Here is a 21436-nt window from a genome sequence, read left to right as displayed (position 1 = left end):
GCTGGGAGGAGCGCAGAGAGAAGAAACGCCATCATGCATCTGCAGCAGCACAAGTAGACCCCTCTCTCTGCCCCAGCTGCAACAAAACATGTCTCTCTCGTATCAGGCGCTGTAAATCTCCACCCCCAAAGGCACATTGTCTCCAGAGACAGATGAATGCCAGAAGAGGGTGGGGAGGCACAAAGAGATAAGAATTGGTTACCCAAACAAATAAACACGTTTTACCATGTTGGATTGGCGGCCAATGTTTTAGATCTGGAATGGGGAACCCTTTTCACCCCGAGGCCACATTCCCTTTTGGGTAGGCTTCTGAGGGCCAGATAGTAGTGGTGGGTGGGCCAGAGGCAAAAGTGGGCAGAGCATCTAAAGCAAATTTTACCATCTGCTTACGTATCCCTCTGGGTACGGAAACTTCGGGATGCGAACGTGGCAAACCCTGGAAGTACTTTTCCGGGTTTCGCCAAGTGCGCATGTGCAGAAGCACTCTACGTGCCGCGCGCATACTCAGAAGCGCTAAACCATGCCACACACATGCGCAGAAGCGGTCCTCCGGTTGCAAATTCCTTGGGATGCTGCCAGATCTCCAGAACGGATCAGGTTTGCAACCAGAGGTAGCACTGTAATCTGGTTTCTAAACACACACATACACCTTCCATCAAAACATGCAGGAAGCTTTTCAGCAGAGCCAGTGAGGGATGTCGGGTTTGGCCTAAAGAGAGTTTCAAGGTCGAGACAAAGATCTGGAGGGCAGCGCCAGGCTCCCAGGTCCACAGTCATAGAATTATAACATTGTAGAGGTGGACGGGACCCTGAGGGGCATCCAGTGGCGTAGCGTGGGTTGTCAGCACCCGGGGCAAGGCAAGTAATTTGCGCCCCCTAACCCGTGGATTTGCGCCCCCTAACCCTAACCCCCAGATGTTGCGGCCGGCCCCCCCTGCACCCCCCACGCTACGCCACTGGGGGCATCTAGTCCAACCCCCGGCAAAGCAGGAATCTCAACACTCCTGGCTCTGGAACCACTTCTTAATGCTCTCCCAGTTCATTCCAGCTGCAGCATTTCCCAACTGCAGCATGGGAACTGGGAATTCTGGCAGAGCTGGCTTCCGCTTCGCATAGGCATGGGGTTGATCAAGAATACCAGTTTCACCAAAGAGGATCAACAGGACCATGGAAGGAGCTCAGCAACGTTACCTCGGGGCCGTACCAGGAAGAACAGGCACCAAGCACAGGCTATGTTGCAGATGACCAGGCCAAGGACCAAGAGGATGCGGTCAGACAGGCGAGTGCTCAGGCAGCGCACCAGGAAGAAGCCAGCAATGACCTGAAGGCAGGGGGAGAGAAGACGGCCATTTTGAGCATCACAGACTTCTCACATGACTAGACATCAACGGTGCAATCCTATTTCTACCAAGAAGGAGGCTGCGTACACCTTAAAGGTTTAACATATACAGCAGAACCATCATTTTCAAGACAACCTTCATCCCCAGGCCTGGCAAATCAAGAACTATAGTTGATGATCTGATAGTCTTTACTTGGACTGCATTATTTTAACTCATGTCCAACAACTCCTATGGCATGTCTATGCTATAGGTTTTTTTATAATAATAAAAAATCTTTTAATTTTCCTTCATTGTTGTAAGTGTTCTGTTTTATAAAGTAAAGTAATAACTAAAAAATTCATTTAATATAAAATAAAGAACAGTACTTTTTTACCATGACATATTGCAACATTTCTTATTGAAAATCCTTATTCCATTGTATTAGGTCTAATGATTTGCTTGGCATAATTCCGATTATTATTATTATTATTATTATTATTATTATGCCACTCATCTGAATGGGTTGTCCCAGCCACTCTGGTGGGCTCCCAACAAAAATAGTAAAAACACAATACAGCAACAAACACTCCTTATTCTTTCATTTATATATTTTTTCTGTTACTCTTTCCAGGTGATTTTTCCTTAGTTTGCACTTATCCTGGTTTTAAATTCTTGATAGCCTGTTGCTATATGCGTCATAATATTTTTCCCCACCCATACTAAAAATTCCTGTAAAGATATGTTTTTAAAAGGAAACAGCCATGAGCATCTTGAATTTGGCTTGGAAACGGATTGTTGTCAACCAAAACCCAGCATTATATAACTCTGGATTCAAAGTCAAGCTGTCTTCAAGGGCAGACCCACGTACAGCAGTCAAGAGGTGCATACACCGCCCACAAAAATAGCTAAGCCTAAGTTATCAGTTTATCAGACACTTGGTGAAAATGAATCATGGCAGGGAGTGGGATATCTATGAAAGTAGGGATGAAGAACTGGATCCGGCTGATGGACTGGATTCCCAATACCTTACTCCCGGTAGCCAACTTTGGCAATGTCATAATGACGACAGGTGACCCAATTTTGCCGGGGGTTAAAGGAGGTTGTCATAACCAGCCTGTCAATCAGCAGTAACAGCACCTTCCTTTGAAGCTGCTCTTCCAGCACCTATTCACCTTCAAAGGTATAAGCACCAGTCAGGACCGCAGGACCACCTCTCCCCACATGAACCATCCCAGACTCTGTACTCATCATCTGAGGCCCTTCTTTGTGTGCCTCCTCCACGAGAGGTCTGGAGGTCAGCAATACGAGAACGGGGCCTTTTCTGCAGTGGCTCCCCATTTGTGGAATGCTCTCCCCAAGGAGGTGTGGAGTTTTGGTTTAATTGTTTGCTTGTGTTTTATCTTGGATTTTATTCTGTGACCTGCCCTGATATCTTCTGATGAGGGGTGGTATATGAATTTAATGAATGGATGAATAAATTCAGCTGTCACGGGGGGACCCCTTCAAAGTCCTTTTGGAGGAAGTGGCTTAAAGCAAAACAGCTTTCCCCAAACAGAGAAAATATGTCCTCTTTGCTACACTGAGTTTCCAATGATTAGGACACTAGATACTAGCTTCCCTCTCTAGTATCACTAACCAGATGAGTAACCAGGGCTAGATACCTCTTCCCTCGCCACCCCGAGACTGGAAAGGGTGGCTTGTGGTAAATAACCTTATCTCAAAGTTAACAGGTTCGGCGGTTCGCATACAATTTAAAAGCCTGCCCAACCTGTTTAACCAGCGGCAACAGTTGGAGAAATTGGGCAGGGATCACGCTTACACACAAATATACACATGACAGAAATTGACATCCCCCTCAAAAACAACTTTCAGTTCTACAGAAGTCAGACAAAGTCACATTTTAAGGAGGGGGGAAGAAAGTACCCAGAGGGATACTCTCACCTTGCTCCCTTGTCTGAGGGCTCTTTGCCATAGGTCTTGGCACTCACCTCCACACCGCAGAGGAAATACATGATGCTGTTCTCCAGCTCCCCAAAATTCAAGAACTTCTGGGTGATCGGGGTCACCATCGTCTAGATGAAGAAAACATATGTGAGCATCCAGGAGCATAGGGGAAACCAATGGTCCCCTTTATGTTCCACCACCACACTAAACGGCCTCGGCCCAGTATACCTGAAGGAGTGTCTCCACCTCCATCATTCAGCCCAGACAATGAGGTCCAGCTTTGAGGGCCTTCTGGTGGTTCCCTCCCTGCGAGAAGTGAGGCTACAGGGAACCAGGCACAGGGCCTTATTGGTAGTGGTGCCCGCCCTGTAGAACACCCTCCCAGCAGATGTCAAAGAAATAAACAACTATCTGACTTTTAGAAGACATCTAAAGGCAGCCCTGTTTAGGGAAGATTTTAATGTTTGGTTTTTTTATCGTGTTTTTAATGTTCTGTTGGGAGCCACCCAGAGTGGCTGGAAAACCAAGCCAGATGGTTGGGGCATAAATAATAAATTACTACTACTGCTGCTACTACTACTACTACTACTACTACTACTACTACTACTACTACTAATAATAATAATAATAATAAAGAGACATAGGAAATGGGGATCTGGGAGATGGCTTTTTCTGGGGCAGCTTCTAAGCTGTGGCGCCCCCTCCCCTTCTTTGGCAATCACTCGTAGCCGAGTAAGATTGTCTTCCATAAACACAGTTTTAACAATGCATCCGTGAGTGACTGTAGGTGTACCTAACATCTTCACTGTACAGCTTTCGTCATCTGCTGAAGATGCTCTTCTCCTCTCTGGCCTTTGACGCCTACAAATTAGGATCCACCCTATTCTTTTGACCTCAATGCTTGGCACAGATTTTAATTTTGCGTTACAAATTGCTCCAAATGCAGCCGGGAGGACTTGAGGTGCAGGGCGGGAAACAAAACAAATACCAACAACAAAGACATAATGAGAAATAATTGGTGCTTCCCAAAGGGATAAGTAGTGTGAGAACCAGCCAGGAAGGGAGAGGGATAATCTATACAACGAGCATGGGATTTGCCTGAGCACGCAACACATCAAAAATGTCACCTACCTCTAGGGCGGTTTGATTGAAGAGCGTAATGAACTGGGCTGTCAGCAGAACCACCACCTCTTCCCTCAGGTACTCTGCAATGACAAATCTCGTTGAGAGCCAAAACAACGCTGGACGGGACATTATTTCATTTCACTTTTAATCTGTATACCGCCTTTTTATATTATTATACCACAAGGTGGTTCACAAACTGAAGAAACAACAAAGATTGCACACCTCACAACAATCTGATCCGACACAAAAAAGTCACAATACAAACTTAACTTTAAAATAAACAACTAATATCACATGAAACAATATTCAACCATCCATTAGGATATAATAGTTAACAGTAAAGTTAAATATCAGCAAATAATAATTAAACAGTTTACACTTAACAATAAAGCATTGTTAAGCAGTAATCAATAAAAAATAATGGCAAGTCACAATGCATAAAATACCATGAAACATACAAAGCCAGGTAAAAGGATCAAACTGAGAAACAAGGACCTGTAAAATTATTTTTTTAAGAAACTTAACTTTAACCTTAACTTTGCCCCTGCCTGCCTCCAATTTTGTCCTTTCCTTGGAAGACGCTCTGTTCTCAAGACCCTCTTCTGCCACGAGAGCTACTATGTCCCCACCAGAACATTTGGAAATTGATTGGCTTGTTTTATGAGGTGGTGACGGGGGGAAAAGTTGAGGCAGCATCCTCCAACATGCCAACTTTCTGAACTTGCAGACCAGAAAAGGGAGGCTCAGCTCTAGTCTTCTCCATGTGCCTTCTTGTAGGGCAAGCTTTGGATCAGAGATGGAGAACTTCGGGCCCAGGGATCAGATGTGGCCATAGACCTGGCCCCCAGGGCTCTCCCCCAAGCCGTGTGTCTTGCTTTTTAATCTTTAATGATTTATTATTTATTATGTTTTCATACATGCTGGAACCTTGCCAACAAAGGTCCGTATAGTTAAAGCTACGGTTTTCCCAGTAGTGATGTATGGAAGTGAGAGCTGGACCATAAAGAAGGCTGATCGCCGAAGAATTGATGCTTTTGAATTATGGTGCTGGAGGAGACTCTTGAGAGTCCCATGGACTGCAAGAAGATCAAACCTATCCGTTCTTAAGGAAATCAGCCCTGAGTGCTCACTGGAAGGACAGATCCGGAAGCTGAGGCTCCAATACTCTGGCCACCTCATGAGAAGAGAAGACTCCCTGGAAAAGACCCTGAAGTTGGGAAAGATGGAGGGCACAAGGAGAAGGGGATGACAGAGGACAAGATGGTGGGACAGTGTTCTCGAAGCTACCAGCATGAGTTTGACCAGACTGCGGGAGGCAGTGGAAGACAGGAGTGCCTGGCATGCTCTGGTCCATGGGGTCATGAAGAGTCGGACACAACTAAATGACTAAACAACAACAAATATACTGGAAGCCACCCAGAGTGGCTGGGAAAACCCAGTCAGATGAGTGAGGTACAAATAAATTTTATTATTATTACTACCACCTGCAGTGAGGGCAGAGAGAGGTAGGTAGATGCTAATCTACTGCAGAAAGGTAAAAGCCCCACCCACTGCTCCTCCCGCTTTTGCCTCTGGCCCCGCCCACCACTGCCATGTGGCCCCTGCAAGTCTGCCTGGAAGGGAATGTGGTCCCCTGTCTTTGATGGCCCCATACCCACCACGGAAGAGAGCTCACCTGTCATGGAGCTGAAATTATAGGCGGGAGTCTTCTCCAAAGAGGCTTCTTCATCAGCCAAGTGCCCATTGGGCACATACCGAACCTCGTCACCCGAAACAGCTTCCCGGCGCTCCGCGGAGGTGCTGCCGTAGCTGCTGCTCTCCGCTGCCTCCTCGTGTTGCACAAGAGGCTTCTCCTCCTCCTCTTCCACAGCGTCCCGCTCAGCCGCCGCTGGGGCCTTTGAGGAGTGCCCCAACGGCGGCGGCGGCAGGTCATAGTACAGCGTCGCAACAATGATCTGCAGAAGCAGCCACACCATGCACATGAAGATCTGAAGGAATGGAGGAAAGAATGAGCATGAGTGCATCGCCCTGAACCGTCATTTATTTGTTAAATTTATGTGCTCCCCTTCATCGGAGGATCACAGGGCGGTTTGCTACAACAACAAGCCCCCCCCCCTTTTTTGTAATGTATCTTTTTTCTGTTTTGTTTTTTCTGCATGGGTACTATTTGTAACTATACTTTCTATGGACTCAGCTGCTTTAGTAAAAAAAAACAGCGATTTGAATGTGCTATAAACATGCAACACCAGATGGCGCCAGAGAGCAAGAAATTTTAAAACACGGTTTTCCATAGAGATTTTTTTTCTTTTGTTATAACAATCTAGTTCCTGACTTATTTATAACATCCCCCCCCCCCGTGTCTGGATCCACCCTTTTAAAATAAAGATTTTTTATTTTTTTTAAGGACACAGGGACTTACAGCCAGCCTGCTTGCTGGATCAGGCCAATGGCCCATCTAGTCCACCATCCTGTTCTCACAGTGGCCAACCTGATGCTTGGGGGAAACCAGTGAGCAGGATTTCAGCACAAGTACATTCTTGTCTCCTGAGGTTTCCAGCAACTGGGATACTTCAGAAGCATGGCTGCCTCCAGCTGTGGAAGCAGAGCAGAGCCATTGTGGCTAGGAGCCATCGATAGCCTTCTCCGCCTCCATGGATTTCTCTAATCCTCTCTTAAAGCCATCAAAGTTGATGGTAATCTAAGGAATGTTGAAATGACGTTTGGTTGAAAATAAGTGGTACTGGTAAAGAGATGCTTAAGAAAATGTAAATAGGGATTGATAATTGGAAATGGATATTTATAATAATAGGCTAATATATGGAGTAAGGATAAACGTTAGAGGGTAAGGATTTGCTGAATTTAATATTTGAATTGGAATACAAAATGGGAGGTGTGAGGAGGTCAAGAAACTAGTGAAGAAAATATAAGATTTGAAAATATTAATCTATTTTTTGTTTTTAGCTCTGAACTTTGGTGTTTTTCTTTGTCTTTATTCTTTATTTTTCTTTTCTTTCTTCTATCAACTGTTTTCCTACTGTGTATTTTTTATTGGTTTTGCTTTTGTAGTTTAAATGTTGGAATTGGTTTTTATTGTCTGTGAAACATTAATAAATATCATTTTTTTAAAAAAACAAAGTTGATGGTAATCACTGCCTCCTGCAGGACCGAGTGCCATAGTTTTAGCAATGCGCTGCATGAAGAACAATTTCATTTATCTGCCCTGAAACTTCCCACATTCAGCTTCTTTGAATGCCCCCCAGTTCTAGTAAAAATAAATAAATTAAAAATTGATTATTATTTTTTACAATTTTTTATTTTTATTATTTGTTTTGACTGCGTCAGACCAACACGGCTACCCCAGTTCTAGTGCTAGGAGAGAGGAAGAAAAACATCTCAGTATCCTCTTTCTCTATGCCACATATAATTTTGCAAACTTCCAGCTAGAACAATATTAAGGAGAAAAGATACTGATAACTCGTTTGCTAACAGCTCAAGACTAGAAGGACACTTCCACGAAGTCTGTTACAAACTGGGGTTTTAAAAGCCTTATTTATAGCCACATCCAAATAAATGCACTCACTAAGTCTGGATTCTCAGAGAAGAAGCGGATCTGTTGGGACTTTGCAGCTGCCTGGCGATTATTTTTGCACCTTATTTAATGACACAGTCGACACATTCCATCCAAATATGATTTCATCTAGTGCTGGTTTTGATTATATGAGTCTTTGATCCCCTATTTCTGTCTTATGTTGGAATACTGCCACTTTGCCTCTTTTACACAAGCTCTGATTTTTCCCCCCCTTTATCTTTCATCTCTTTACTTGACACCTGACCGGGCTCGAATACTTTTCTTTTTCTCTTTTGTTGAATTCTCACAATGCTCTGCCAGCCTTGTCACACATTGAATGAAATAATAATTAAAAAGTTGAATAGTTGGGGGCAGATGGCTGATTCTTCCCCTCCTGTGGTTTCCAGCCACAGAGTCAGAGCATAACCATTCTGACTTTCCTTCAGCCTCTAACAAAGACAAATAACTCCTCCCAAAGTTAGACTGGGTGTATTTGCACCAGACTTAGGCAGGAATAAAGTGTTAGAATTCCTGCTCCATGATTGCAGTCATGGGATTTTTGTCTTTCACATGACGGTGTATGTTTTGACTCCACAGAGTGGGAAGTGAGGGAGACTGGATGTTTGTGTTACTAAGTTCTGTGAAGTGGGACTATTGTCCTTTGTTTTGTTTTTTCTCTTTGCTGTCTGGTGCTAGAGAGAGAGAGAGAGAGAGGGAGGGAGGGAGCCATGTTGCAGTGCTCCATGTGTGTTTATATGTAAATAAAGTAGATTAGCCAAAATGCTGAGTTGCTGAGGTCTGTCACACACATGATGAGCAAACTCTGCGGATCCCTAAGTGTGCTGGTGTCGGTTGGCATCGATCGCTGTGATGTTCAGGTGGAAGAAAGCTTTTGAAGCTCCCAAACGAAAGACCAGGAGGGAGAGAATATGCCAGTCGGGCATGTTTCTCTGCCAGGGTCCTACTCGAGTGTAGGACAAGCTGCTGACATAAAATGGTAGGAACTGTGCTACTTTGGGACTATTCTGATACATTTAAATGATCCCCCACACAGGAGAACGCCCTGCACATAGAAGTCTAGTGTGCCAGGGACAACGGTTCCAGCCCAGTGCTTTAGCCAATTCGCTTGATTTTCCAATCGCAGGGACGTCTTCCTTTTCCACCCTACCTGCAATTTGAAAAGGCGCTGCCCATCCTGCCCAATCCGCCAAACAACCATGTGCAGGGGCGGCGCATCCTGTTTTGTCGCTTGAGGAGAAATGTGCAAAGCCCCCGCTGCTACCAGCATTGCACAGCGGTTGCCCGCAAAGTGCTGGCAGCAGTGTCAACTTTCAGTGAGGTTTCCTTTGCAAGTTCTCAGGCGTTTCGTGAGATCCCACTGGAAGCCAGTGCTGCTGGAATGGGCAGGCAGCAAAGGAAGGGGGGCACCACCCCTGGGGCTCCTGCCGCTCAAGGCGGGAGCCTCATCCTGCCTCATCCATGGGCCAGGCCTTGCACCATTGTGGAGAGGAGCTTGCCTCATCCATGGGATGAAATGCACCAGACTGGATTATACATAGTTGCTAACAAAGTGCTTCTACTCACCCCAGGCGATGTGAACTTGTCGACCACGAAGGGCCCCACCTGGAAGTTACAGAGGCGCAGGAACAGGTTACAAGCTGGCCCTGGGGGGCAAAAGTTGCAAGTCAGGTGTCTGAAAGCAGCATGGCAGCAACGTACAAAAGCTTAGAATCTTAGAACTGTAGAGTTGGAAGGGACCCTAGTGCAAAACCCTGCAAGGCAGGAATATGCTGCTGTCTCATACAGGAATCGAACCTGCAATTTTAGCATTATCAGCACCACGCGCTAACCAACTGAGCCACGCAGGCTGCAACCTCCATGTTCAGCTTGTTGCGGCATGACCTGCCCACCCACTCTCACACAATTCTCAGTAGCAGCAATCCTTTCAAGCAGAGGCGCAGGTTGCCGATGGACATTTGGCCGGCCACTGAGACCAGGATGGTGGCTGGGACTGACCACTACAAACAAGTCCAAATTGCACTGACCAAGCAGGGTCTTTGTATGTTCTTTTACACTTCTGGCTGTGGAAGAGGGGCTCCTCCTCTCCTCTGAAGCCAGACCAGAAACACAACTACCTTTTAGAAGGTTGGAAACTTTTATCTGCTTATCTGCAGGGCTGAGGCACATACTGGGAGAAAGAGACTTTGTGCTAGCCACCAGACAATGGCTTTTCCCACCTGCTTTTCCCAACCCTCCAGCCCTAGCAGCCTTTCCCAGACCATGACTTAGGAACAGCAGAAGCAGCTGGGAAGAGAGGAGGAGAGTTCGGGGATTATTCTTATTTTAAAAAATACTTTTATACATTGCGTGTCTTTGCTTTTAAATTTGTATTGTTATTTTGTGCGCTGTTACTTTTATAGTTTATAGTTCAGAAATTATAGATTGTAATTGTTAAGAGTGCATTTCTGTTTATTATTTGCTGATATTTAATTTTATTGTGTGCTATTATATTCTAATGGATGACTGAGTATTACTTCATTTGCTGTAACTTGTTTATTTTAATGTTACATTTTCATGGTGACATTTCTGTACTGGATCACAGTGCTGTAAGGTGTGCAAACTTTATGGTTTCTTTGGCTTGTGAGCTGCCTTGTATACAGCAATATAGAAAGGCTGTATAAAAATTAAAAGTGAAATGAAATGAAAAGAAACACTGAGGGGAGGGCAACTGGTGATCCCGGCACTAAAAGCTTTTGTTGGAAAAGTGATTCCCCAGATGCTATATGGAGTAGAACTCTGGGGATGGAATCAGAAGCTGTTAGAACGGCTTGAAATCTTCCAAAATTTTTACCTCAGAAGAATTCTAGGCCTCCCTCAGAGTACTCCGGCAGCTCTCCTAAGAGTGGAAGTAGGATTACCTTCTGTGTCTGCCAGGGCCCACTTAAGATTCCTGCGTTTTTTCACCAACCTCATAGATGCCCCGAACACCTTATTGGCTAAACAAGCCTTTGTATCATTACAAAATAATACTACTTGGCGTAAAAACCTACTAGATATCCTATCCAGATACAATCTACCTGAGTTTAATACCCTCAAATTGTGGAGCCCTGTTAAAGTTCGGGAATGGATCTTTGAAAAAGACGCCTTTTTGAACTCCACAAAGATAAAAAACTCTGGGTTTTCCTACTGGTTTCCCCAAGTAAAAGCAGTCAAAATCTGTGCCAACTACTTGGTGGAGATCACTGATCCCACCCTTCGGAGAGCTTTCACTATGGCACGGTTTCAAACATTGCCAACTGCATATCTGACTGGTAGATTCACAAAAACCCCAGTAGAACATCGTTTATGCCCTTGCCTTATGAAAATTAAAGAGGATCTTACACATTACCTCCTCTATTGCCCCATCTACTCGGGCTTTAGAGACGCATTGCTGCAAATTATACCCAACTCTATAACCAATCCTGAAGATAGAGTAAAATTTTTGTTAGTTGATGCAAACCCACGTATTACTCATGTGGTAGCAGTTTTTGTGATGAAGGCCATGAAAGCCAGGGAAAGATTTATGGATGACAATGTAAAGACCCCTTCATCGTCTGTCTAACTCATTGCTTGTTTTCCCTCTCTTTCTATTTTGTGGGATGAAGGTTTTGTTGGCATAGTATGTAATGAATTTTAATATTTTTAACTATTGTTGTGTTGATGTTTGTGTACAGGCATGGTCCTCACAATAAACGGATTTGTTGTTGAAAAGAAACACTGCTTTTCCATGCAGAGGCACTTGCTACATCAGGAGATCAAGGACCTGGGTCTACAAACAAGCCCAAACAAGCCTTCATTTGTATTGCACCTTTAAAAAAACCTACACCTTTCTCCTTCTCTGTGTGTGCATTTCAAACTGCAACAATTGCACTGCACCCAGTTTGTTCCTCTGAAAGCTTCCACACTGTTTTGTAATAATAAATAAATTGTTCCTGGTTAAGCAGGGAAGGGCTGAGGATTAAGCCTCCCGCTTGCTCCATATGAAACAAAGCAAGCACGTTATGCCATACCAAGCAGTTAATCTGCATGTTCTTGTTCCTCAGAGCATCAGAAGAGACCTGCTGGGTCAGGTTAAATAATCCTCTGTCCCAGCATCCTGCTCTCCCCGTGGCCGGCCACATGCCGATGAGAAGTGCACAAACAGGACCTGAGAGCAAGAGAACTCTCCGCACATGTGAATTCCCGCAACTAGGATTCAGAGACATGCTGCCCCTGACGGCAAAGGCAGAGATCCGCCAATGTAGACATTAACCCTTGATCGTCACATCCTCCACGTGTTCCATCTTCTCCGTGGCAACTGCAGACTAAACAAATGGTCTTGATTGGAAAATTGGTCCACAAATGGACTGATCTCTACCTTTGATTTCCACCTGAGTCCCCACAAACATCCAGGGAGGTATGGTAATAACAGAAATGCGTAGCCAGGGCAGGATGAAAACCTTTAGAGGACCTGAGCACTTTGGTACCCCCAAACATATCTAATTCAAAGTATTAATAATAATAAACCACAGAACAAAATTTGATTTGTCGAAATGAAACGAAATTAGTGAAATGCAGATTAAGTGATAAAGACTGAAAAAACTTCAGATGTAGTTGAGGGAAGTCTAAAATATTGTATAGGATATGAACATATGTTATATGATTTATGGAAATTATATGTAAAATTGAATAAAAATTTATAAAAAAAGAAAAAAAGAAGAAAATTCTCCTTTAATTGATCAGATCCTCAAAACTAATATTACATAACACATCTGCTTCTATACTTTGTAGAGATAAGGCACCCAGCCTGCCTCGTTGCCTATTTCTTCTTTTGGGATTTTTTAATAGACTTCCACTGAGAAAATGAACGCTCAGCTGAGCCATTTGTAGCCATCAATGTTAAAAACCCGGCAATGGAAAAATTTCTGTGGTGCACCCCTCCCCCCCCCCCCGCTTCCCTTAGTGCCCTAAGAATGTGCTTATTTTGCTTAATGGTTAACCCAGCCCTTTCCATAGCAGACAGGAATATACTGAAGGTTTTTAGAGGGCAGAGGAAATCAGACTTACCGATGAGTAGCCCAACCTGTCTGCATGCCATGACAGCCGCAAACACCGTGGCGCGCTCCCGGGACGTGGTGGTTCGGCTGAGGTAGCCAAAGATGGATGCTCCGGCTCCTGTGCCCACACCTGCAGGGGAGGGCCAAGTACAAAGAGTCAGAGAGGGGAAGGGGGGACAGAGGACAGAGGCCATCCTAGCTGTAAGTCCTGAAAGACCTGCTCCCTGCCTTGCAGAACTTTTTCTACCAGGCTGGGGAAGGCATGCCCCAGACTGACTCCAACTACAAAAAAAAAAAAACCTAAGGCTGCTGAACAGACTCTTAGGCTGGGGTTTTGTTTGGGTGTGGGGGCCAGTTGTGGCTGTTAACTTTTGTATCGTTATTTTTAGATCTTATTCTGACTTGTGGGTAAATCATTATCAGATTGGTTGTGTACTTTTTGATGTGTATCATTTATCGTTTATGACGGCTTTTGTTCTACAGTGGTACCTTGGTTGTCGAACTCAATCCGTTCCAGGAGTGTGTTCGACTCCTGAAATGATTCGAAAACCAAGGCACAGCATTCGCAAACCGGAACAATCACTTCCAGGTTTGTGGCATGCGGGAACCAATTTGTTCGACAACTAAGCCGTTCGACAGCCAAGGTACCACTATATTTGTAATTATGCAAATTTCTTCACGTTGGAAGACACCCTGAGTATGGTTCTAAGTATGGAAAGGAGGCATACAGATAAAATGATATGTGTATGTATGACAAAACCATCCCTAAAGCACGGGGGGGGGGCTACTTTTGGCCTGCAGGCTGGGTTCAAGTGAAGGAAACCTTTGGGAGGGTGCATTCCAACAGTGGGCGGGGCTCTAGGTAGAAGTGGGTGGGGCAAAAAGCAAAGCAAAACAAGGAATGCGAAATTCCAATCCAGCGGTATCCATTTTAAATGGGGGGGGGGGATAAAAATGAAGGAATGCTCTTTCCATCCCCATTAGACAACAACAACAAAAATACATTCACACCCCAATTTATTTTTAGAAAAGAGGAAACAGTGTTTTTCTCCAAGACCCACCACCCAAATGCAACTATTATTCAAAAAAAATCTCACATGTGCAAACATAAATACACCCTCCACTCTATCACTTACCTGCCACCAGCCGACCACTCAGAAGCATCCATTTGGAACCACCGACAAAGTACATGAAGTTCCCTGGAAGCGGAAGACACAGGAAAGACAAGCATGAGTTGAAGAGGAAACCAGGCTAAATGAATCATCTTGCTCTAGAGAAAGCAACTTTCTCCCCAGTATAGCAATCCACTAGAAAGCAGGGCACAATTCAAGTCTACACACCCTTTTTTCTGGGATCCCCCTCTTTTTGCCAGTGGGATTCAATCACATGCTGGTCGATTCAGCTTGCGTGGTTAGGGTGGACTTTGCGCTCTTGTGCAACAAACCCACTTCCCCCACTTCCCTTACTTTTTGCTGTAAGGAAAGTGATGGGGAAAATGAGCTGGAAAGTGGAAGATGCAACCATCACTTGGCAAGTCGCCTGGAAGAGATCTGACATTTTAAATCCCTTAAGATAAGACGAGTCTGCTGGATCAGGCCCATGGCCCGTCCAGGATCCTGTTCTCACAGTGGCCAACCAGATGTCTATGGGAAACCCACAAGCGCCCTCCCCTCTCCTGTGGTTTCCAGCAAAGTTTAGCTTCCACCTACCGTGGGGGGAAAGGGATGCGGGTGGCGCTGTGGGTTAAACCACAGAGCCTAGGACTTGCCGATCAGAAGGTCAGCAGTTCAAATCCCCGCGACGGGGTGAGCTCCCGTTGCTCGGTCCCTGCTCCTGCCAACCTAGCAGTTCGAAAGCACGTCAAAGTGCAAGTAGATAAATAGGTACCAATCTGGTGGGAAGGTAAACGGCATTTCCGTGTGCTGCTCTGGTTGGCCAGAAGCGGTTTAGTCATGCTGGCCACATGATCAGAAGCTGTACGCTGGCTCCCTCGGCCAATAAAGCGAGATGAGCGCCACAACCCCAGAGTCGGCCACGACTGGACCTAATGGTCAGGGGTCCCTTTACTGTGGGGGACTGGAGTCTCATCTGCATGCTTTGACCCCAAACACAACCACTGCCCCTGCCATCACCACTCTCAATGCAGCCCCCACTTACCTGCTATCTGAAACAAGTTGGCGAAGAGGATGATGGCCTTGGTTTTATGGGTACGGTCAGACCAATATCCAAACAGCGGGCCTGTGATCAGCCCGGCAAAGCTGAAGGCCGAGATGCCCAGGCCCAGGAAGTAGGGCTCGGCATTGAGAGTTTGCAGGTAAGCCCAGAGGGTGGGCAGGATCACAGCTGCGGAGAGGCGAAAAAATAAACTCCAGTAAATAGAAAGTATCAAAAAGAGCATCCATCAGAAGTGGCTTCCAGAAAATATTATGATTAATACTATTGCTATTTAAATTTGCATACCCGCGGGTCTCAGGGCAGTTACAACATAAAAACACAAAATACATAATGAAAGTAAATACCAAAACAACCCAATCACATTTTAAAAGGACATCGGATGTCAGTCAGCCAAAGGCCTGGTTAAAGAGGAACCTTTTTGCTGGTCACCGAAAGGTGTATAATGAAGTCACCAGGCGAGTCTCCCTGGGGAGAGCGTTCCACAAACTGGGAGGCACTGCAGAGAAGGCCCCGTTCTCGTGTTGCCGCACCCCAGACTTCTTGTGGAGGAGGCACACAAAGAAGGGACTCAGATGATGATCTCAAGGTCTGGGTAGGTTCATATGGAAAGAGGTCGTCATGGAGGCATTGCGGTTCTGAGCCATTTAAGGCTTTATAAGGTTTAAGGCTTTATAGTTATGAGAGCAGGAGTCAAATAAAATTTTGGGGAAGGGACAAGCCCCATCCCCCACAATCGATCACATGACACGCTGCATGCACATCATTTGTTTAGCAATGCCCATCTGTTTTTTGGGGAGCAGCCCCCTCAAATATTTTATGGGGAGGGCCAAAGACCCCTCAGCCCCTAGGAGTTGGCTCCTATGTATGAGAGGCTACAGGTCATTGCCATGAGAGTTGTCCCGTGGTCTCTGCATTTCCCCCATGCTTTCTGAAACTCTTGTCTAGTGTGATCTCAAATTGCCTCTGTTAATCTAGCCAGTTCAATATACTCTTAACAGTTTATCTTGCCATTGCTTTTTTTGCTGGCATAATTTCCTTTTTCCAGTTCACAAAACACTTGAGGCTTTAGGTGCCCTAAAATACGTACCTGGACTTGTTTCAATTAATGTCTGCAGGAGACTTTGTGGACATTTACGTAAGTTATAATTAGAAAAATCTTAATAATTATTCATAAAGGAAATAGTTTATAAGAAGTAAATAAGGAGGCCAGATACAGGATAAAGGAAGTCTTTTATTTGGTTGTTTGTACTGTTGTGTGTTATGTTATGCTCACTGTTACAACATGTGCTTCTCTTTTTTTTAAACTCTCAAAACCCTGTGAAGCAACCTATTGGTTGTATTGTTACATCTGCATCCCACACTTAATCAAAGAACACGCAAGCAGCATTTGCTGCAAGAAGAACACAAGGCAGGTTGCGGGTTCAATCCCTACTGGCATTTCCAAGTATCATCATCATCATCATCATCATCATCATCTATTATTTGTACCCTGCCCATCTGGCTGGGTTTCCCCAGCCACTCTGGGCGGCTTCCAACAAAGATTAAAAATACATTAAAATGTCACACATTAAAAACTTCCCTGAACAGGGCTGCCTGTATGGCTGGGAAAGATTCAATTCCTGGAACCCTGGAGTTTCACTGCCAGCCAGTGCAGACAAGATGGAACTAGATGGGCCAACGGCCTGACATCATACAAGGCAGCTTCCCGTATTCTTATGCAAAACCAGAGCTCTGCTGGGTCGGGCCACAGGTCCAACTGGTTCACCCATCCTGCTGCCCACAGTGGCAAGCAAGGCTTGAAGGCAACAGTCCTCTGCCATTATTGCTCCCCAACCAACACCTTTCCACGTGGCAGGCTGCCTTTGCTCCTGAATACATCATGGTGACTAGGAGTCATTAATATCAGGAGTGACACCGTGCAAGCTGGAGTTATTTGTTAGCAAGAAACTGATCTGCACAGACTGGGTGGAGTGTCAGGCCTCACGAGCACAGCAGCTCCTCCCTTGCTTGCCATACGTCAGGAAAATTCCTGCTGTGCTGGTTTTTGGGTGTAAAAATGGCGTCGAGGGGAGGTTTTGCCAAACTGGCAAAAAGTCAAGGAAAACCTGGATGTACAGCAACGTGATGGAAAAAGCAGCTCAAAAAGCTTAAAATCACTACTTTGCGGTTAGGTTTCCCCCAAAAAAAGCTCAACAATTTTGGGGTCTTCCTATAAAAAAGCTTAACATACCCATGGATTAGTTGCTGAGACCGAAAGTCCCCACCTGCCCTCCCCTCCAGGGCTTCTCCCAAGCAATAGGAGACTGTGCCTGTGTGAAGCTAACTTCACAGTCATGTCTTGTCTCACCTTTTCTCTAAATGAAACATCCACCTATTCTCCTCCAAGATTGCAACTTTTCCTCACAGGGAAATTGTTGCATCCCCTTGATCATTTTGGGTTCCCTTTTCTTAACACCAATTAAGAAAAACCTCCCCTCTGTCCACTTTATCCACACTGTGCCTAATTTTAGGGATCTTTATCACATCCTCCTTTAGTCACGTTTTTCTAAGCTTTATCCCTCCAATTGTCCTGCAACTATTATTGATTTTGTACATTTGTCTCTTGGCTTTCTTCCGTGAGGGCTTTCAGAATTTCTTCTATCCTGGCACTGACAAAAACCGAGGCCTGTTCAGTTTCTGCAAGGCTGCTGCTTCCGGCACCTTGGGAGGAATCTCACATTCAAGGGTGAGCCAATGTGAGGACTAGGGAGCTGTAGTCCAACAACACTGGCCTCACCCCTGACCTTGGCAATGCTGTCTGAGGCTGATGGCACCTGTGGTCCCTATTGCCTACCCCCTCTGACTCCAATCATGCTTACTCCCGCACCTTACCCCAAAAACATTTCCATATTGCAGCCCAAGCCTATTATGTCCTTACTCTGGAGTATGGCCTGCTAACCTCTTCTCATTCTCACAGGGCAGAGGAACAGCAACCCAAACAGCCAACCTATCCAAGGACAATTGGCAAGCTTCTAGAAGTCAAAGGTTAGTGTAATGGGTATGAGTTACTCGTGCGTAAACTGGTGCCTTTCTCGGTTAATTTGCCTTGTTAAACCTTTCTGACTGCGCAGCCCCTTCTCATGGTGGCTGCCTCAGTCACTGGCAGAATCCATCAGTGGGCGTTTCTTGAACCTCTTCCAACATAAAAGTTGTTTGACACCCAGTCTCCTCCTCCTCTCACTGCGCGGGAGTCTTCTGCGCAGGGAAGGCGTGGGTAGCGGAGGACCTGGGCTCTCCTCACTGATGTCTGGTGAAGAGTCCCTGAGCCCTCTCTCCACTTCCCCCCGTCTGCCTCCCTTTATCCCCGGTGTTGCGCTGATTGGCTTCCCCCTCTACTGAGCTGTTTCTCCCCCTGCTGCTGGGTCCTTTGCCAGCATCATCTGGGAGCCTCCCCTTCGCCTCTCCCTCCGATGTCAGTTCCCTGACAGTTAGGATGCAGATACTAGTTTCCTGGGTTAAACCATTTGCAACTGGAAAACAAATTCACAAGGCACAGCATTCTGGACTCCACCGGAGCAAACCAACTGCACAGGTTGAAAGTGGTGAGAAGTGAGAGTTGGGTATGTTCAGCTTGGAAAAGAGGAGACCGAGAAGAAATGCGATAGCCATCTTCAAATATCTGGAGGGCTCGCACATGGAAGAGCGTGCAAGCTTGCTTTCTGCTGTTCTAGAGCGCAAGACTGGATCCAATGGATTCAAGTTACAAAAAAGATTATTCTGACTAAACACCAGGAAGAACTTTCTGACAATAAGAGCTGTTGGATAGTGGAACGGTCTCTCCCGGGAGGCTGTGGAATCTCCTTCCTCGGAGGTTTTTAAGCAGAGGTTGGGTGGCCATCTGTCATGGATGCTTAAGTTGAGATCCCTGCATTGCAGGGGGTTGGACTAGATGACCCTCGGAGTCCCTTCCAACTCTAAGATTCTAAGTGATGGGCACGGCAAAATACTTCTTACAGTCACCTCCTCCCACCTATCTGGGAATGGCAGAAGCAGGAAGCAAAGCAGGTGTGTGTGGAAAGTTCAGGGCTAAAGAACTGCACCTTCTCAAACTTAACCACGCAATTCATTTGATTATCTACAGGCCAGGATCTTGTCAAGGCAGGCATGCTGAACAACTGGCAGAGGCACAAAAACCTCAAAACACTCAATGTGCACTTCTGGAACATGCAATAAAGATGAGAATCTCTCTACGAAATCTGCATTAGATCAGAGCATGGGGAGGCAACCTAAAGCCCGGGGGCTGGATCCGGCCCCATTGCCTTCTAAATCCAACCCCCAGCGTGTGTAAATATGTGCATGCGTGGGGGGGGGAGGGAGGGAGAGATCAAGCTACATATAAAATTGTGGGGTACCAAATCTAATAATACACACAAAAACAACACCAGCATGTTGAGACCAGCCTCAACAAAAACCGCGTATACAGTGGTACCTCTGGTTAAGAACTTAATTCGTTCTGGAGGTCCGTTCTTAACCTGAAACTGTTCTTAACCTGAGATACCACTTTAGCTAAAGGGGCCTCCTGCTGCCGCTGCGCCACCACCGCACAATTTCTGTTCTCATCCTGAAGCAAAGTTCTTAACCCGAGGTAATATTTCTGGGTTAGCAGAGTCTGTAACCTGAAGCGTATGTAACCTGAAGCGTCTGTAACCCAAGGTACCACTGTAAATGTACGTGTATAGGGGCATGTGTGTGTGTGTGTTACAGATAGGTAGCCGTGTTGGTCTGCCATAGTCAAAATAAAAAATTCCTTCCAGTAGCACCTTAAAGACCAACTAAGTTAGTTCTTGGTATGAGCTTTCGTGTGCATGCACACTTCTTCAGATACACTGAAACAGAAGTTGCCAGACCCTTCTATATAGTGAGAAGGTGGGGAGGGGTATTACTCAGAAGGGTGGTGGGAATGGGAGATAGGCAGATAGCTGAGATGAGCCTGTTGACGACTCTTTACGACTGTAATAGGTCTTGCAGGAAAAGGCAAGGGGTGAGAAGGTGAGAAATGGCTTAGTCATGTATAATGAGATAAGAATCCAATGTCTTTGTTCAAACCAGGTCTCTCCATGGTTTTAAGTTTGGTAATGAGTTGCAATTGTGTGTGTGTGTGTGTGTGTGTGTGTGTGTGTGATGAAGCGATATATAAAATTGTCAACTCTGTATCCAGGGTCCAGAAACTCCCCTGGTACTTCCCCCCCCCCCTTTGCCGATGCCCATACCATGCCCAGGGAATCTCACCGTACTCAATTCCTCCCGACAGGAAAAGGAGGCCAATGGTGAGGTTGGTCCATTTCTTCTTCCGCTGCACATCCATAGACACCTGGCGTTGGGTTCTCCCCGGGGACAGAGGCGGCCCGTCGAAGGAGCGTGGGGCCGAGGTCTCCTTCCTCCCTCCGGAGAGCTCAAAGGGCAGCTGGAGGCGGCGGCAGCGGTGCCATCTTCCTCCTCCTAACCCTCACCATTCTCCCTGCCTCAGCAACAGTAGCAGCAGCAGTAGCGTTCCTCTCCAGCCCTTTTTACGCACACGCCCATCCAGCGCTCCTTTGGCGCTCTCCCTCTCGCAGCCCGCAGCCTGCGCGTCGCTGCAGCTGTTTTGCCCGACCAAGGCAGCTGCAGCCGGGAGAAAGTTTATTGAATGATCGGCGAGCGGGCGGGACGAGCGCGCGCAGCAGCCAATGGAGAGCGCATCCTCGTCCCCCAGCCTACCCGGCTTCCTCGCCCTCCTGCTGCTAACCTGGCATCGGGAAGGAAAGGGGCCGGGCGGCCAATGGGAGCGCGCCTCCTCATAGACACATGCAAAGCATCCCTAAGTCACCTGGCCGAGAGCTCTCTCCATTCGCGCAGGAGGCAGGCTGGGCGCCTCGCTGTGTATTTCCTTAGCCTCGTCCGCCAGATTTTACGCACCCGCGTCTTGGGAACGTAGCCTTGCACTGAGTGGCGCATCTGGCACAGGGTTGCCTTCTGGCCAGAGGCTCTGCAGGATTGCAAGGCAGGGAGCGAGTCCCATCCTTACCTTTAGATTGGAAAATGGTGCCTGCGCTCTGCCGCTCAGCTACGACCCTTCCGAAGTGGGATTTTGCTTCCAAGCAAAGGAGTAAAAAGCAGGGCTGTCAATGGATGCGGAAGCCGAACAGGCTTGCTTTTTTCTGCTGGGCATGCAATGCTGCGAAGGGCTACACCGGCTGAATTTCTGCATTTTG

At 46.2% G+C, this 21436-nt stretch overlaps 1 protein-coding gene across 2 annotated transcripts in view; it reads right to left on the bottom strand.

Moving 5' to 3' along the window:
• LOC308584996 (major facilitator superfamily domain-containing protein 8-like) overlaps window positions 1–20888 on the bottom strand; it is a 30476-nt gene extending 9588 nt beyond the window's left edge. The window contains exons 1-9 of one of the 2 annotated variants that reach the window (XR_014007063.1): window positions 20475–20888; window positions 15189–15374; window positions 14168–14230; window positions 13042–13161; window positions 9541–9620; window positions 6064–6376; window positions 4395–4468; window positions 3308–3391; window positions 1192–1321 (exon numbers count right to left, since the gene is read on the bottom strand). Coding sequence is in view for 1 of the 2 variants with exons in the window: in XM_081190419.1 (XP_081046545.1) it covers window positions 1192–1321; window positions 3308–3391; window positions 4395–4468; window positions 6064–6376; window positions 9541–9620; window positions 13042–13161; window positions 14168–14230; window positions 15189–15374; window positions 20475–20550 (1126 nt within the window). In the remaining variant the exon portion in view is untranslated. The remainder of the gene's footprint in view (window positions 1–1191; window positions 1322–3307; window positions 3392–4394; window positions 4469–6063; window positions 6377–9540; window positions 9621–13041; window positions 13162–14167; window positions 14231–15188; window positions 15375–20474) is intronic. The other variant, XM_081190419.1, reaches the window with a different exon arrangement.
• Between the last annotated feature and the right edge of the window lie 548 nt (window positions 20889–21436).

Source organism: Podarcis bocagei, assembly GCF_964188305.1.
Source record: "Podarcis bocagei genome assembly, chromosome: 4".
Taxonomy (NCBI): domain Eukaryota; kingdom Metazoa; phylum Chordata; class Lepidosauria; order Squamata; family Lacertidae; genus Podarcis; species Podarcis bocagei.
This window is presented reverse-complemented; position numbering and strand designations above follow the sequence as displayed.